The 17976-nt window shown below is 42.2% G+C and overlaps 1 protein-coding gene across 4 annotated transcripts in view; it reads left to right on the top strand.

Moving 5' to 3' along the window:
- Positions 1-17976, top strand: part of CRTC3 (CREB regulated transcription coactivator 3) — a 110480-nt gene that overhangs the window by 59600 nt on the left and 32904 nt on the right. For 2 of the 4 annotated variants that reach the window (XM_083184034.1, XM_083184035.1), the window contains exons 4-6: positions 2711-2772; positions 7484-7546; positions 10937-11049. In XM_083184034.1, coding sequence (XP_083040160.1) covers positions 2711-2772; positions 7484-7546; positions 10937-11049 — 238 coding nt within the window. The remainder of the gene's footprint in view (positions 1-2710; positions 2773-7483; positions 7547-10936; positions 11050-17976) is intronic. The other 2 variants (XM_083184036.1, XM_083184037.1) reach the window with 1 other exon arrangement.

The raw sequence follows: 17976 nt of genomic DNA, 5'->3' as shown, positions 1-17976 counted from the left end.
AGCAGGATAATGGGCAAAACTTCGATGGACAAAACGATGTGCACTCCAGGGGGGCAGATGTAAAATATAAAGAGAGAATTAGATTTGGGTGAGTTATTTTGTTTCTGTGCAGGGAAAATACTGACTGCTTTATTTTTACACTGCAATATAGAGCTCACTTTGAAGTAAAACCCCACCCAAATCTAACTCTCTCTGCACAAGTAACATCTGCCCCACCTGCAGTGCACATGGTTTTGTCCATCTAAGAAGACTAGAATAAGGCCCAATGTTCTGTGTAATCAGTCCTAAGTTGTACAGGTTTGTTCGACAATACATTATAAAAAGAAAACCTTGACACTTTAGCACCTGTGTGGAACATTTTAAAGCAGGTTGTGTAATTTCCACTTGGCTTTTAGTTTTTAAAAAGGCCCGTGCCAAGGTGTGTGCTGTACTGTGTCTCACATTTTTCTTTTATATTCCTCTCCTACAGGACATTCACACCAGTAAGTGTAGCAGCACTGTGATGCATTGTGTGCATTTTTGGAGCGTAAATAATGTTCAGAGACTGATGTTAGCTGAAGGCTTATTGTGTGTTGGCAGCCTTTGGTATGCTGCATGTTGAGCAGGTACAACTGCACTCTTAAGGTACAGGCACTGGGGACCTTCCTTTCTCTAGGGAAAGTAGTCTGTTGTTTTCCTTTGATTTTTTTTCTCTATGCAGACTTGTAAAACATGTTGGTTCGATGACCCTGAGATTTTTCATTTACACATGAAGGTTACAGTCACATTCTGTATATACTAAAGTCTGTCCAAAAAGTGGCATCAGAAAATACTGTATTATTACCCAAGCAGAAGAAAGTGTTTCAGCCAAGCTGGAAATGTCAGCCCTGCTGTGTATAGCCTTGCAGAACACTAGTACTTGAAATGTTCTTAGAGACAAAACACAATCTGCAGCCTGTGTTGACATAGCAATGAGTGGGAGTGGTGTTTTTTTTTTCTTTCTGAAAGATGAAATATGGATTGCCAACGACACTCCTTGTTTGTACAACTAGAGTCTAATCCATGCATCATAGCTGCAGTCCTTAGTGGGAATGCACTCAGACTTTAGTAAACTCTTCCTTCCTGTCTGTTTTACAATGTGTGTGTTGGTTCTTCACCAGTAACCCTTTTCTTGCTGGAAGTATACACTTTCAAACAATAGCAGGTCAAGAATATAGAAGATTATTAGGATTGGTGCCAATTATGTATCGGCTGCTTCACGTGTATAGTCCATGCGCTTTGCTTTGTTTTAATTTGTCTAAAGAACATTTCAAGCTGCTTGCCCAATTGAAACTTTCAATGTAAATAATGCTGTAGCTATATCATTCCAGTTGTTTCAAAAGTGATAAAATGGAGAGTGGTAAACAGCCAGCCAATCAGTTCCTTACTGCCATGTCACAGAGTGAGTTTGAAAAATGTCAGGCAGGAGCTGATTGGTTGTTTCACTCTCCATTATTATCACTTTTTGAAGCTTAGTGCATCTGGCCATTTATCTTTTTATTCTCCTATAAATAAAAATGCAATCCATCATAGTGAATTTACATTAGGACTGTTTATTTTTGTTACAGATCATTTTTAAATGTAGGGTTTTTTCTTATTACATTGATTAATAAGGTCCACCCAGCCTAGTGGTTTATATATGTGTTGTATTCCTACAACAAGAAGCATCCTTCTTCCCCCTGGTCCGCCCAGCCCCACCTGTCTGACCGCTTACTTGACTGGAGGCACATATGAACACATACAGGTGCGTGATATAGTCTCCTCTCTCTTTCGCTCTTTTGTAAATGTGCCTAGAGTGTGATAATTCAGGGGTCAGTGAAACAGCCATTTAACACCGCACCTCTGCATAATGGGTGACCCGAGTTAAATGTGCCATTTACAGAGAATGCTTAACCATTCTACAACTCTTCTTCTTTTTTTATCAATTTTCTTTTATTGAAGCATCACAAATCGGTATAATATAAGTACACTGCATATAGATGTAATTACACAGTTCTTTGAAACAAGTTGTTTGTCACACGAAAGCATTCTACAACACTTGCTCTATTAGCCAGTCTAAGCTTTTTAGTGTAAAGTAGGTGGTATTAGATAGTAGATAATTGTGCAAACAGTAAATATTTACTTGCTGATGCCACTTTTCCATCTGGTCAGGGTGTTTGTATGGTCTCCCGGAAGTGTGTCACTATGGTCTTCTGCAAGTAAGCCAGGACATATATATATTTTTTTTTTAAACCCGCGTGGTGCTAAGTGTTCAGAGATAGGAATCTCTATGCAGTCCTTGGTTGCATTTAACATTGCTGCAGTTTTTACAGATGATGCTTCCCGTGCTGTTTTTTAGGAGTTAAATTATGTGACATGTTTATTATTCAGCTTTAAATGGGGGAAATTATTCTAGACTTCTCATTTGTGCTTCTTAAATTACTACAATTCTATCTTTTGTTCAGCTCTGCTGCTTAACACAGATTTAGTTACAAAGTGTAATTGAAGATTAGCTTGCAATGAATAATGCGCCGGGTTCCTATTCCAGGCTCATACTGTAGCTCTGGGAGTCATTGTTGCTGCAGAAGCCTGGTCTGTGTCTAAAGCCTGGTTCAGGATGCCAACCGAACCATAGAAAGTAGTGCTCATTACTGTGTCTTGTACTGTGCAATGTCTTCTGCTGGCCATCTGCTTTTCCTTTACTATGAATCACTGTGACAGCTCTCCATATGGACCGGTTTATCTCTCTCCCCCATCTGATAATAGCTGGAGAAGGTAAGCAAAAGTCTTAATTTGTTGTATTTGCTGTATATCAGAAACCCAGTGCCATAATTCAGAATGTCTGTAAATGTAGTTTGGAAATCTATTCAAAATCGGTGTCTACTAACTTGGAGCGCTGCAGTATTATGGAGCTGCAAGTCCCAGCACAAGTACCTGCTTGTAGTATGTAGTTATTGCTAGTCTTTCTATGTCTACGACACCGACTTCCTGCTCGCTGTCACCACTCACCCTGTCAGTATTCAACGCACCCCCCCTCATACGCCAATTCCCCCTCGCTCCATTTTTTGAGTGAGGGGGAATTGGCGTATGCGGCTCCTGAACCAGCGAGACTCGCGGCTAAATACAGCGAGTTTTCTGCATTAGCCGCGGGTCTCGCTGTTTTGGGGAATTCTCGCCGTCCTGTGACGGAACGTTGAATAGGGCGAGCGGCCGGCGCGGGGGTTAAACAGCGAGGATCGCTGGTTTTCTGCAATCCTCACTGTTTAACCCCCTCGCTGGCCGCATTGAATACCTACCAATGTATGATACCAATGCAGGAGATATGAACTAAAGATATGTATTTTGAGTATTGCCCCTAAAAAGCAGCAATTAACTGAAGCCTCGGCCTCCTAGACTGGTTCAGATATTACGTCAGCACCAGAAATAAGATACCTGTCCTGCTTACATGTTAGCAACAGGAAAACACTGTGAAATTTGCCAAAGCTTAAATTTCAGGACATCTGTCTCAGAAACAACTTGTAACGCGCTAGCATTAGTTCAGTTGTCCAATTTTACATCACCACCTGTAGAATCCTTTTACCACTTGGCTACGTATAGTAATGCCAATGATCATTTATCGGCCTCATTCACATCAACAAAAGCTTTTAGTGGCCTAGTAGAGAAATGATGCGATTAGACTAATAAAAACTGATTTATCGTTTTAAGTAGCTTGAATCACTTTTACCAGCTAAATAACCTCTTTTCTTCTTTCAGGATTTTATGATGCGTGTTTGTGTGACACATTACGTTGTTCCTTGTTCTTTAGTCTTGTCTTTGTTCAGTCTCTTTGCACTAACTGCTACCTCTTCCCTATTCTTCGCTTACTAATTTTGAAAGTTAAATTTCATTTTTTTTGATGATTTAAATGGCATGTTGTAGCCGGGACATGTTGTTTGTATACACCGTGGACTTATTTGTGTTGTCCATTTTATCCAGATGTTGAATATGTCGCATTTGAAGTGTTGATCTAGACATCTGTGTGGACTTTATGTCCAAAATTCATAGACTTTGGCCAGAGTTCTAATTTTACTCATATTAAATCAAAAGCTTTCAGTCCACATGGAAAAGCACACTGTATTCACTGATGTATACCAGAGAGGTGATTGTGGTTTGTATTTGGCAGCTTGGTTTTTTATTTACAGACAAAAAGAGAAAGGGGTCAGTGGGTGCAGTTCCTGAAGGTTTCAGACTGCTTGAGATCATCACATAAAAGCCAGCGTTTAGTGATCCATTGCCACAGGCTTCTGGTGTCCGTCTGAGTTATCATTGCTTAATTCAGCTTCAGTAGTTAGAAGTATACTATTAGTTTCCCAGCATTGCCTCTGTTTCTTTAGCATAAATAATGTATTTCCAGCTCGTTCACTTAATAAAAAAAATATGGATCAGACTCTTGTTTCGCGCCACCAACTTATTGGTCACTATGTCTAGGCTGCCGGACTTACAAGGTCCCCTGTTTGATGGGGGAAAAGGAGAAATGTGGATAGCAGTTGTAAGTTGGCGCCCTTGTTTAGACCTTTAGTGATTGGGTCTATATAGCCTTTTGACAAAATTCAAAGCAAAAAAGTAAAGTCCATAATTTTATTACAAAGTCTTATTCCACACAGTAGTAGTGGTTGTTCCAGACCATAAAAAGTTCAATAGTGCATTTCAGATATTTCAGAATAGCAAACATACGTTACCAACGCGTTTCGTCCCTACATGGGACTTCATCAGGGGTTTGCAAATAGCACAGACATAATTTCCACGATTGTCACAAGCAGGATGTATCCCCAACCAGACGTTTTACAATAGGTCCTTGGAGGTGCACTGTTGCTTTTAGACCTTCTCTTTCAATAATTGAATCAGTATTGGGATCTTTTATTTCTTGTTATTGGTTATATCTGCATGTAATTGAACGGATAGCTTTGTAGGTTGAAAGGTTTAAAATTTACTCCAAAAAATATATCCAATGATAGGTCAGTCCCAATTGTGGGGGTGTTTCTGTTAGGTGACACCTGTCAATATATATGTTTAAGTACAGATACACTCAATACAGAGTCATGAACTGTTCAGTATGTGGTTCTTACTGTCTGATAGACAATTTAATTCTTAGACCGACTGATATACACTTAAGGACAGGTACAATCAGTACAGAGTCGCGATTTGTTCAGAATGTGGTTTCACTGGCCTTTTTGGAGGTGTATGCCAGTAAAAGGTTCAGTGAGAATATATATATATTTAAGTGAACGAGCTGGAAATACATATACACAAATTACTGAGGTGGCAGTTCTGGATTCTGGGGTCTTGCAGCCTGGGACAATGCAATATAAAGAATATATATATATATATATATATATATATATATATATATATATATATATATATATATATATATATATATATATATATATTCATTCTGTAGGGGTATATGGGAGTCTCTATATCTGTTAGAAGCTGTCCTATATGTATCATCATTCCCACTTTGAGGCTTCGTTTTGGTCCAGTACATGGTTTTTGAAAAAAGAGACCAGCATCTAAGTGTCCAGTTGATGGTCAAGGGTATAATTTCTAACGATCCCTGATTTCCAAGGACCGTTATAGATCCGCAAGATTTATTTGTACCCACATAAGTTTACAATTAATGTTTCTTAGGTTTTCCTACTCTCCCTGAATGTCCGAGAGACCCCTGAAATACAATGTCATGTTGCCAATGTCCTTGGAAGATTACTGCATAAAAAGGGGTAGAGTTCCTAATTTTATTTAAAAAAAAAAGTGTTTCCTAAAGCAACCAATCAGATTTCAGCTGTTATTTATCTAGATCAATCTAGAATACCCCTTTTACACCAGACAAAATATACTTGGGTTTTTCACAAGAGCGTGCACAAACCCCGGTTTGGTGGCAGTGTAAACGCTCCCATTTAAAATCACCCGGGTCATGACAACTGGGATTGTAACCCGGCAAACGATCAGTGTTGAACACTGGTTCAACCCGGCTGGCTGTACTGTGTAAATGGGTAACAATCCAGGACCCGTTCACTGCAATGCAATTGCCTGGCTCAGGACCCACCTCTGGTGACGTCACCCACCCGGCGTTACACTGAGTGGGACACCGGTGTAAAAGGGTTCACAAGCCGGGTCGCAACCTGGTTCGAGCTGGGTACAAAATCCTTGATGCCACCCAGATTTTAGGTCTAAAAGGGGATTAAATAATCGCAGGAATCTGAATAGTTGCTATAGGCAACACATCCATTTTGCCTTTTCATTGACTGTACTTCAATTCTTAAGTTTCCTTAAGTTTATTTTTAGAAAATACAGTATGGCATGCGAATATACTGTTAGTAGATAATGCTGCTTTACACATGAGGAACGCCAAGTCGTCTGTACGTAAAGCTTAGGAGCTGAGATACACCAGGAGGTGATCTGTATTCTGACCTGGCCCTTTTTGGTAAAAGAAAGTGTCCCTGGAAAGTAAATGATCTCAATAAAATAATTTCCAGTGAGAGAGGTGAAAAGTGCAGCTGGTCTCTGTGTCCCACGCTCTGGATCCCTGGTGTCACTTGTTCCCATTGGCAACCACTACATTGGCAATGAACTTTCAGAAAGGAAAAAGAGCCCAAAACACAGAAAATCCTGACTTCACTACATAGGGAAGCCTAAAGCAGCTTCGTCTTCTAAAGGACAGTGCTACATGTCTGAGTGTACGCCTTCTGCCAATTTTCTTGTGCAATTGACCGTTTTTCCCCTTGTTGCACGGATGATGATGGTGGCTAACAGCTGTGTTTGATAAAGCATTTCCTCCAAAGCGCTCTCTTGAAGGAATTAGCTTAGAAAGATTATTTATTGGACAGAGTGTTAACAAATGATGAAATTGCTCAGGTTTTATCTTTAATAAACCCGTTTGCCACGTCTTGTTGTTCAAGTGCTGACACCCAGTAACTCTTACTCGCCTGTGACAGAATGCAGTGTTCCGTTTTAAATGTTTATGATTGGCTCCTTCTTCATGAATCTCAGATAAATCTGTCTTATTAATTGTGCAGCGCTTTCTAAAGGTAATGATCACTTTAATGGAACTTTAATCACTATTTTGCCTAGAACTCCTATCTTTAATTATAGGTTTTCATTCTTCGGCTGATGCTAATTTGAATGTGAAACTTGCTTAACTCACTCCTGCCTTTTTTAAGCACTGGAAAAGCTTGCAATGCAAGGCATTGGAAGACACGCCAACAGGTCTTTTTACTCCAAATCTTTCCTTGAAATGAAATGCAAGAATATACCATTAACAACGGTTCCATTCTGATTTTCAAGTTAATTCTAATCCAATTCCACTTTCCATTAACTCTTCTTTTTAGTGCTATTTTTCTTTCGCCAGAGCACTAACCTGAGATCATAATGTTCACTATTTTTACTGGGATTTTAACTGATCAAACGTTGTCTCCTTCTAACCCCTTCCCAACTTCTGTCTCTGAAGGCAGCAGGCTCCCTGGAGTGAAGAGAAACGACCAGGATTTAGACTATTGTCTGCCCTTAACAGGTGAACCATTTTTTTCTTTTTAGCTCTGGGATAGAACCAGTTCAAAGCGTTCTCTTTTATTTTGTTCCTTTTTTCCTTTGTTCTCTACAAAAATGATGCTTTGGAAGTTACAGCAAAAACTTTGTATTTGGTGTATTTCTAAAATGTTTACCAATATTGCTAAACATTTTCAACATTGTTCCATTGGCATGAAGATAGATAGAAAAACCTTTTTACCTTTTTTCTTTTTTAATTTTTTTTTTTATAAATTCAGAAGAAATATCCAATCTGGCTTTTTTTTTCAGTGTTACTTATTTAACCAAATTGGCACAGAAGTCTCTTAAAATGAACATCTTTAATGGTCCAAATTTATTCATATTTTACATTATAGAACATTGACGGCACAGAGAATAAGGGAATTGTAGTGTATGTGCCTTTTTTATACCTGGCCGCCAAAACTCTACTCCTCTTACCATGAAACCAGCCTTTTGGTTGATCCAAGCAACAGGATTGCCACATATAGTTTTTGGTTTAGTAAATAAAGAAATCTAGATTCAGTGAGAGATGCCCTACGGGTATGTGCATTGGGCACTTTTATTGGCCAAAACTGCATATTCGTACAATGAAGACACATTTTCGGCAAAAAAAGATGCCAGACCCTAACAGGGTATCAATGGGAGTTTGCGTGAGGAGATGAGCTTGAAGTGACTAATGCAAAGATATCAGGACACATATGTAGCTCTGTGTGTATCACCAGGATGAGACTACCTACTGAAACTGTATTTCATATAGTACATCACAATCCGCTTGGCATCTTTAGCAAGAATCACTCTTAGTGCTGATTCAACCTAGTAACCCAAACGGTAGCAGCCACTGATGGTCGTAGCAGCCAGTAATGCTAATGGGCTAATAGTCACCTCCTGCAAACTTCTGTAATCTACTCCTGTGTCTGCGACTGAATCTCACCCAGAAGGTGTTATACATAAGAAATATGGCATTTGATCTGTGCCTCATTCATAAATGACCTGTACAGTATGTGTTGAATTTTTGATGCACAAAGAAGAACAAACAATGGGGCAGATGTATTAAGTCTTAACAAGAGATAAATGCAAGGGTGATAAAGAGAGATAAACAAAACCCACTCAAATATACAAACAAGTTTTTTTGAGAACTAGGAGGTTTTAGTTAAGGGGTGTACACACGGATTGATTGCCTTGCTGAATTGGGATCGAAAGGCAAACACATTCGATTTGGACTATATAGTACAGATCTGTAGTATATAGTCTTGCCAGCACAGTTTTTTCCTGATTGATTTCAATGCCGTGGAGCTGCGCATTGGGATCAAATCAAAATCGAATGCGTTCGATTTCCATTCGATATATTTGCTTATATAAGCAAAATGGAATAGAAAAAATAGACCACATTGAACCTTGTGTATGCGGAATGATATATAAAATCAATATGGGCCAATTTTACTAGATTCCGACAGATCGGGCCAAGAAATCTGATGAAATCGGTCCAATCGCATGTGTTCAGGTGCCAATACACTGGCTGACTTGTCTGAGACATAAGTCGGACCTGATTTCTCTTGACCTCCCCTCGCACCTCCCCGGGAGGCCTACATACAATTTGGCACTCAATCGCATGTAAAAGGATTCCCATGGGAGTTCAAGGGAATGTGGATGCGATATATCACACGTGAATCTGATGGGTCTGATAATGATTTATCCTATGTGCTGCATGTAGGATCTCATGCTCCGATCCCATACGCACGAGAACGCACATTGGAACCGACCTGATGTCAAAAAAATGATTGGCCAGTTTTCATCCAAATTATCAGGCCCATCCTTCGGAATCAGATGAAGACAGGCCAAATCGCGCCAATGTATGGTCACCTTTAGACTTCTGATGAGTGGGCTACACTCAAGCCATACATCTTGAGTGTAGGGTCCTCTGTTGAAATTAAGTATGAATAGGTTGTACAACTGCATTCCCCAAAAAAAGGATAAAGCTTTATATTATCATTTGATCAATAAGCCATTTCTATTCTGTCCACGAAGTTCAGCAGTACATTGCCCGCACTGATGCATCCCACAATTTATTTGTGGTAATTTTACTAACAATGAACTAAAATATTATTTACTCCTATTTTTGAAGTATGTTGTCATAGACCTAGACACACATAGGGTGGGAGTTTGGTTCCTCAGCATTGGCATGATTTGCTCTTCTGTAATGGCACAAATGTAGCGTCTTCTAGTATTACATATTTTCCCATGCATGTCATAGAGAAGTGAGGGAGATCTTGTGATGTCAGATTTTAATGTTCTTATTAGCTGGGCAATAAATCCGTCTCGTGCTCTAGAAACATTTTAATTTAAGGGTTGTTTTGCCAATCACAAAATATTTTGGAGACCGTGACGTGATTTTATAGTAAACTTCTGACCATGGTCCTGCAGGAGTAACACTGCCAACATTTTTTTTTCCCTTTTGTAGTAAATGGGTATTCAATAGTTGTTAAATATAAGCAGCCTTAGCATACATTTAGTTTTGGTATGGTTTCTGTACATTATAGTTACAAGTGTTCACTTATAATGTGTGACGTATATGTTTTATTTAAATATTTCCTATTCAATTCCTCATATACCACTTAATGCCCCTAAGACATTGCCACATGTCTCTTAAACCTCCCTGCTTTCCATCAGACAACACCACATGCCAATTGAATGTACATCAGACCACTAACCATACCCCTTAAGCAACCCCACCTGTTCCTTTAATGCACATCAGTTCACCTTGCATGCCCCATAGACAGCCACACATGCCCCTCAGACCACCGCTCACACCTCTTCAGTGCCCATCAGACCATACCCCATTCCCCTTCAGTGCCCCTTTAGTTTCTCCTAAAGTAACTGGACAATCTTGTGCGCAGCAATCCGCCAGAGCCAGTGAGGAAAACACTGGCCATGCAAGAAGGAAAGAGCAGCATGCAGACATAGGGATGCAGCGGTGCGATCACACAGATTATGCAGAAGTACAAGGTCTCTGGTGTAGTCCGTGCCAAAACACCGGCTTTCCCATCCCTAGAATAACAGCATACTGTACTTGAGGTCTATCTCTCTCTCTTCCTGCCAAGTCCCCCATGCTGCTAATGTGCACTGGTCTGGCGTCCTGGCCTTCCTGGGGGAGACCGGTAAAGGGCGGTCAGCATTGGTTATGCAGTCAGCATGGTGCTCTGGAAATAACTGGCAGGTTCACTTGTAGAGAGACCATTTATTATTTACAAATATAGGTTAAATTTTGTTTTTGTCCTGTTCTGTGTGTGTCTTTAACGTGCTAGTGCAGTCCTGTTTATCTAAGCAGCTGTTCAATGTCATTTCTTTGTGTATGGTAACATGGTGATTTTCTCCTCAGAACGAACTCTGACTCGGCACTTCACACCAGCGCCTCGAGTAACAAAACGCAAGACCCATTTATGGGCGGAAATCAGCCCCCAGCACGTGCCCCCAGACCTCAGCTGCGCAACAGTAAGATTATGTTCTCTAACCTTGCCATTGAAACTAAATGTGTTTACATACAGTATAGCACGGATCTGCTTGGGACACTTGCTAACATTTCTACTGTCATTTATAACCTATATTAATACTTCTGGTAAAACAGTTAAACAAATTACCATCTTTACATTTCATTGAAGTTTTCTTTTACATTGGCATCACATGTATATTTATAACGATAGCCTGCTTTTTCCTACTGTGGTACTGCTGCACAGCGGGGTTGCACTTACAAACTATTGCTACACATATTAGTAATGCTGTTGCTGGTTTATGTGGCATTGTGTTTATCGGTTTAGGACAATGTGTAAAAATCACATGCATTTACCATGGGTCAAAGCCTAGAGGCAGCTACAAATGCCAGTATAAATGTGTCCTCATACGCCTTTGCTGCATTCACACCAAACAGCCCCTCTTGGCGCACCAGTTTTCTGCTGAAGTTGTGTTTAGATGCAAGGACGCGCCAGGAGACTCTACTGATTCTTTTTATGAGTGACACTTGCATATGTACGTTCAGCGGAGTCTTTGAAACTATATAGGAGTTGCTACAATGTAGCAGATGCAATTTTTTCCCAATATTTGTTCCGTTGTTCTCTGTATACACAATGTCCCACACAATATACAGGTGTTGCAAAACAAAAGAATCAGCAGAGTCTCCTGGGACAACAAAGTCCTATCACCTTGTGATTAAAGCGAGTTTTTGGCAAATCAGACGACATGCATTTGCATGGCTTCTGGCTGATTACTCTCACCAGGCTCTCACGTTGCTTGGTGTAGGAGGGCACATCTGTACCTAATTAAGTATCTGTACCCCCCCCCCCCCCCTACTTTCAATTTCACCAGCGTTAAAAAACCTACAGTGGGCACCTGGCCCTGATGCAGGTCACATTCTGGGACCCAGCCATGGTTTAGGCAGGTCTATAACTCCAGCTCTGCTGCCCAGCTGCTTATAAGAGATGTGTACCAGATGGGATAACTGATGGGGGATGTCTGTTGCTCCTTCCCAGTCAATAAATGCACTCTTTATAGGTTACAGTGGGATATGGTAACTATAGTTAGCCCTAGATCGCTGCCTCGTCTGGATCTTTCATGGGTATGAACAAAAGGTGGAACTATCCTTCAGTGGGTATCTTGTTAGTTGCTTTTAAATTTGCCGTTGTATATCTTTTTTCCATATATTGCTTATTTTGTAAATTGCAACCTATGTAGTGTGCCCAAGATGGCAGCCACCCCTGGGTCCTAATTCAGACCTGTAAGCAAAACAAACAAATCAGTAGAGTCTCCTGGGGCAACATAGTCGCATCGCCTTTTGACTAAAGAATTTTTTTTTTTTGGCAAATAACACATCATACATTGGCAGAAATGCACGGGAACTGGCTGCTTACTCTCACTAGGCTCTCACATTGCTTGGTGGATTGAGACTTAGGGGGGTATTCAATGTGAGGGTCACGGCAGTCAGCTCGACTGAGAACATGCAGGTGGGATTCAATGCCCCCCCTCCGGGGAGCGAGAAGGGGGCGTGGCCAGGAAGAGGCGAGCTGCAGCCGGCAGCTCTTCACTTCCCGGCCGTTTTCGGCAGAACGTTCTGCCGAGATACCCTGCTCAATGCTGTTGGGGAAGACCGCATTGAATAGGGCCTGGCGGGAATCTCCCCGACGGGAGATGCTCGCCGGTGATTGAATAAGTGTAGAAGGGCATATCTGTTCCTATGGCTATGGTGTTCATATGAGCCTGGAGGTGGCCATATCTGTTCATATGAGCCTGGAGGAGTGCCGGCACCGGTCACCGCAGAGAAGTAGATCTGCATGTCCAGGTTAGAGGTGGCGGCATGCAGCAACTGGGGTAGGGCCAGGCAGCAGCGGAACAATAGCCCCGCAGACCCCCCGAGCCCACACTTTACCCAGTGCCTCCCCGCCGCCGCGGGGTCTGCGGGGCTATTGTTACGCCTCTGGGGGCAGATGTATTAAGCCTGGTAAAGAGATAAAGTGGAAGGAGATGACAAAACAGCCAATCAACTCCCAACTGTCATTTTTCAAACACAGTTGATTGGTTGGTGCATTATCTCCTTCTTCTACTTTATCTCCGCTTCATCTCTTCACCAGGCTTAATACATCAGCCCCACAGTTTGAATAAGTGTATGGCAACCTTTATACTGAGGAGACAGCAACAGACTAACTACCAGATCTCTGAATGGAGTAACCAGTTGGCCAGAGGGGCAGACTCCAAAGGACCGCACACTGTGCTTAATTCAGACTTGACCGCTAATAAGATAATTCACAGTGGGCTGTGAGGAGAAAGCCAGAAGAAAGATCTAAAACGTAATCCCTCTGTTCTAAATTGGGAGAAATTTGCAAATGGATCACTATTTGCTATCCACTCACAAATCCATATGCAATTACTGAACCATCAAACAGTGTTTGCCATCTGTGCAATTGTACGTAGGTCTGAGGCTCCCACTAATACGACATGGAGATAGGGTGGAAGTGGTCATCAATGAAGTCACAGACCCTCCTCAAACACGCCTGGACACAACTTCCGTTGTTCAGACACACTCTGGTAACCATCACTAAATATCTGCTTCCTGTCAAACTGCGAGAGGATTACGTTTACAATCTCTCAGCATTTTCTGTCACTAATTCCCCTCGCACATGTGCGATTCGTAGGATATGTGACGGCGCTCCTCCAGGCTCATACTAGGCTAGCAGCAGGAGCTGAGCCAGGAGGAGCACTGGGACCGGTCACCGCAGAGAAGTAGATCTGCGTGTCCGGGTTAGAGGCGGCGGCAAGCAGCAACTGGGGCAATGAGGGGGGGGGGGGGGGTAAAATTTTCTGGGGGGGCGACAAAAACTCCTGGGGGGGGGGCCATGTATCTGTAGTTACGCCACTGTCTGCCCCACTGTTCCTTCTGTAAACAATTAAGAGCGGAACATAAAGCTACTTGGAGGATGTTCGCTAGTGTATGTCCGCCTGTTCCGGGCTTTCAGATCTAAATTGCGTTCTAAACTACATCCACATAGATTATATATTCTACAAGGAATGATTTATATGGCAAAATAAAAACACAAAGATCCATCCATCTACAAGTTGTATTCCCAGAAATGTCACAGGGGGACTGGGGCTGTGCCAGTGGGATGCAGAACTTCATTGGCTATGACACTCATCCAAACAGGTGCTTCTGTCCTGACACCGTTCTGACACTTGGAAGCTTCCCAGGCCCCAGTCTGTGTATGCTGCATTCCAATAATGTTGGTGGCAGCAGATTTCTGTAACTAGTCAGGATAAAGGTTGTTGCAGGGATCTATGGTTGCATTTTCATTTAAGGCCCTAGTTTTAGTGGATCAAATCTGTTTTATAAACTAAAATCATGAATAGAGCCATTCTCAGTCCTGTGTTTCTCTCTAAATTCTGAAACTTGCATGTCCTTAAGGCAAGTTTTTTTTTTTTTTATTTAAATGCAGATAGCATTTCACAAACTAGTTTTGGGGTTGACTAATTGAATATAACTTGGAACAAAGATATTTTTGTAAGAAAAATCTAGGGCCCTAAGTGATTATTTTGGATGTGCTTTATGATCTTAGCGTACAAGTGGTTTGTATTTTGCAGCATGGTTGTAAATATTCTGCTGTATAGATGTATGTAATGTAAAAATATACTGTATTTCCAGTCCTGCCGCTAGTTTGTGATCAGTGTCACAGGTGTGCAGTAGCATGCTTCCTAGCTCTCGAGAGTAGTGCACGCCCTCTAACAAAATGGTAAAAACATGTTTGTCTGGCGGTACAAATAGCAGTTACTTTACTTAGGAATATAAGGGGACAATCCTATTCCGTGCAGATGATTGGCTAATATGAATCATCATGGCACCGGGCGCATTTTGCGGCAGGCTGAATTTGCCTAAAAGCGCTCCCGTCTCCATAGGGGTGTGAATAATTGAACAAATTCATTCCAGGGAAGGGTGCTAGATCGGCGTAATTCAGGTGCCATTTTCAGCGTTTAAACTCATGAAAACAGCACCCGAATGCCACCTCACACCCTTTGGGCCTAATAGGATTGACCCCTATATGTCTGCTTCCCCATCACATACACTGTATAATACATTTTTCCTTCTGAAATGGTTTTCTATTGTATAATATTTTGCTCCTTGGCACTCATTTGTTGTCCTCTTTGATATTGTGGTTCTCTTGAGATTAGGTCGTTTATACGGAAGTTTGCAGTCTATTCTTATTTCAGCCTAATAGACAGAATCACATCATCATTTATTGTATTCACATAACTGCTCCTGCTTTCATGTGACTGAAACATGACATATACAGACATTGTTAGAATCAGCACAAATATTGGGGGTCTGTGAGTATCCTATTCTACGAAGTACTAAGGCACTGTGTAGGGCCGTTTCTGTAGGCGGACAAGCAGTGCAGCCACATGGGGCGCCGCACGGCTTGTCCGCCACTGTTAAAAAGCCGGCGCGCCAGCTCCACCCGCCACCAGTTCCGTTCAGAGGGGAGAGAGAAGAGCGCATTGCGCGTGTCACTCTTTCCTTCCCCTCACTGTCCTCCACTTCCACTGCTTCTTAGTGGGAGGAGAGCGCTCAGCGCAGGGTGCATATCTCCTTCCCCTTCACTATGTCTGAGTCTGTCCCTGTCAGAGTTTGCGGGCCGGGTCCTGATTGGCTCGCAGTGGGCAGCCAATCAAGAGCCAGCCCGCGAGATATGATTGGCTGATGGCCCAGACAGGGACGGACTCATAGACACAGTGAGGGGGAAGGAGATATCCACCTTGTGCTGAGCTCTCCCCTCCCCTCGGAAGCGGAGATGGTGGCGGAGGAGACAGAGGACAGCAGCCCCTATAACAGCAGCAGCAGATGGAGATAGCAGCAACAATGGTGAGTTGCACTCTGCTGGTGGGAAATTCTGCCACTGTGGGGGCATATGTGTTTCTGGCACTGTGAGGGGATATCTGGCACTGTGGGGGCATATGTTTAATAGGCATCATGGTGTGGGGAGTATTGGGTAATTTCCATCACAGTATGGGGTTGTAATGGGCATCAAGGTGTGCGGCATAATGTTTAATTGGCATCACGGTGTGCGGCATATTGTGAAATTAGCATAACGGTGTGGGGTGTAATGTGTAATTGGCATCGCTGTGTGGCATAATGTCTAATTTGCATTACGGATAAACAGTGTATAATGATTTATGTAGCCTGTCAATGTTTGGGCTTGATTTGTGAGGCGTACTAGGTCACCGTGTGGGCCTTTATGTTTTTATGTCACCGTGTGGGCCTTTATGTTTTTATGTCACCGTGTGGGCCTTTGTTTTTATGTCACTGTTTGGGCCTTCAGCCCGCACCCAATGACCATTCCTGCGGTAACCAATGTTTGGTCATGCAGGTTGCAAAAGTGAGGTGTAAGGTAATTGTTTTCCTACTAGACCATACCCTTATATTAAGCCACACCCCTTTTATTATTATGCAACCCCTTTTCCTTCTTCACTGGCACATTCTGGAAGGGTGGGGGCGCATTTCTGTTTCTTCGCACTGGGAGCTAAATTGTCTAGAAATGGCCCTGGCACTGTGTGATATTTAGTTGTATGTATTATTTAATGAGTGACAGTTTGTCTGGCTGTTATGCTGGGTACACACTAATGACTGTTTCAGCTGCCGATATAGTTAACTATATAGGTGGGTCTGTAGGAGAACTATATTAACTGGTCACATTGATCAGTCAGTGATGTGTGTGTTCCCCACTCCATACATGCAGTTGCTGATGATCTTGTCCGATTGAGCTGCATGTACAGATGATTGTGAAGGGGGTCATTATCATGGGCGCGTGCATAGTTATATTGACTGTACACACTGCATATAGATATATATATATATATATATATATATATATATGTATGTATGTATGTATGTATGTGTGTGTGTGTGTGTACAAGAGAGGCCGTCGGTGTCTGGGCGGAGACGGTGCCCGGCGAACAGTGATGACATCACAACGTCTAACTCAGTGTACATCACCATGGAAACCAAGTACTTAGGCTGAAAGTGGAATTGCATAAAATAATGCAATAAACAGATATAATATAGTAATGCTATAAGACCATGGATTATATTGTAAGCAGAGTCGGCAATATACCACACATAACCAATCTACAATTATGTAAACAAAATCGGCTATGTATAATTGTATGTTGGTTATGTGTGGTATGGATTCAGTATGAAATCCCGGCGTTCAAAATCCCGACTGACGAAATCCCAACAAGGGGGGGATGTGGATCGCCCCACCTTGCGGGCTCGCCACACAGCGGGCCCGGTGCCTCGCTACGCTCGGCACGCTAATTTTTTCTCCCTCCAGGGGTATCGTGGACACCCACGGAGGGAGAAAGTGTCGGGATTTCGGCGGTCGGGATTCTGAACGCCGGGATCCCGACCGCCGGGATTTAAACTGCATCCCGTGTGGTATAGTGCCGACTCTGATTACAGTGTCATCCATGGTCTTATAGCATTACTATATTACTATCTCTGTTTATTGCATTATTTGATGGAATTCCACTTTTCAGCCTAAGTACTTGGTTTCCATGGTGATGGTACACTGAGTTAGACGTGGTGATGTCATCACTGTTCGCTGACACCGGGCACCGCCTCCATCCAGAAGATGACGGCAAACCCGCAGGTCCAATTGCAAACAAAGAAAAACAGGCGGCACTCCAACAGACTTTCTTTGCAATATCAAAACAAACTTTAATCCGGTCCTACGCTGTTACGAGGCGGGTACCTCGTCATCAGGGACATGATTAACCGGATTGAAGTTTGTTTTGGTATTGCAAAGAAAGTCTGTTGGAGTGCCGCCCGTTTTTCTTGGGATATATATATATTTTAGACCGTGGAACAGAGTTATCTCTTCTGGAGAG

Source organism: Crinia signifera, chromosome 4, assembly GCF_055691185.1.
Source record: "Crinia signifera chromosome 4, ASM5569118v1, whole genome shotgun sequence".
In the NCBI taxonomy this organism is placed as follows: Eukaryota; Metazoa; Chordata; class Amphibia; order Anura; family Myobatrachidae; genus Crinia; species Crinia signifera.
This window is presented reverse-complemented; position numbering and strand designations above follow the sequence as displayed.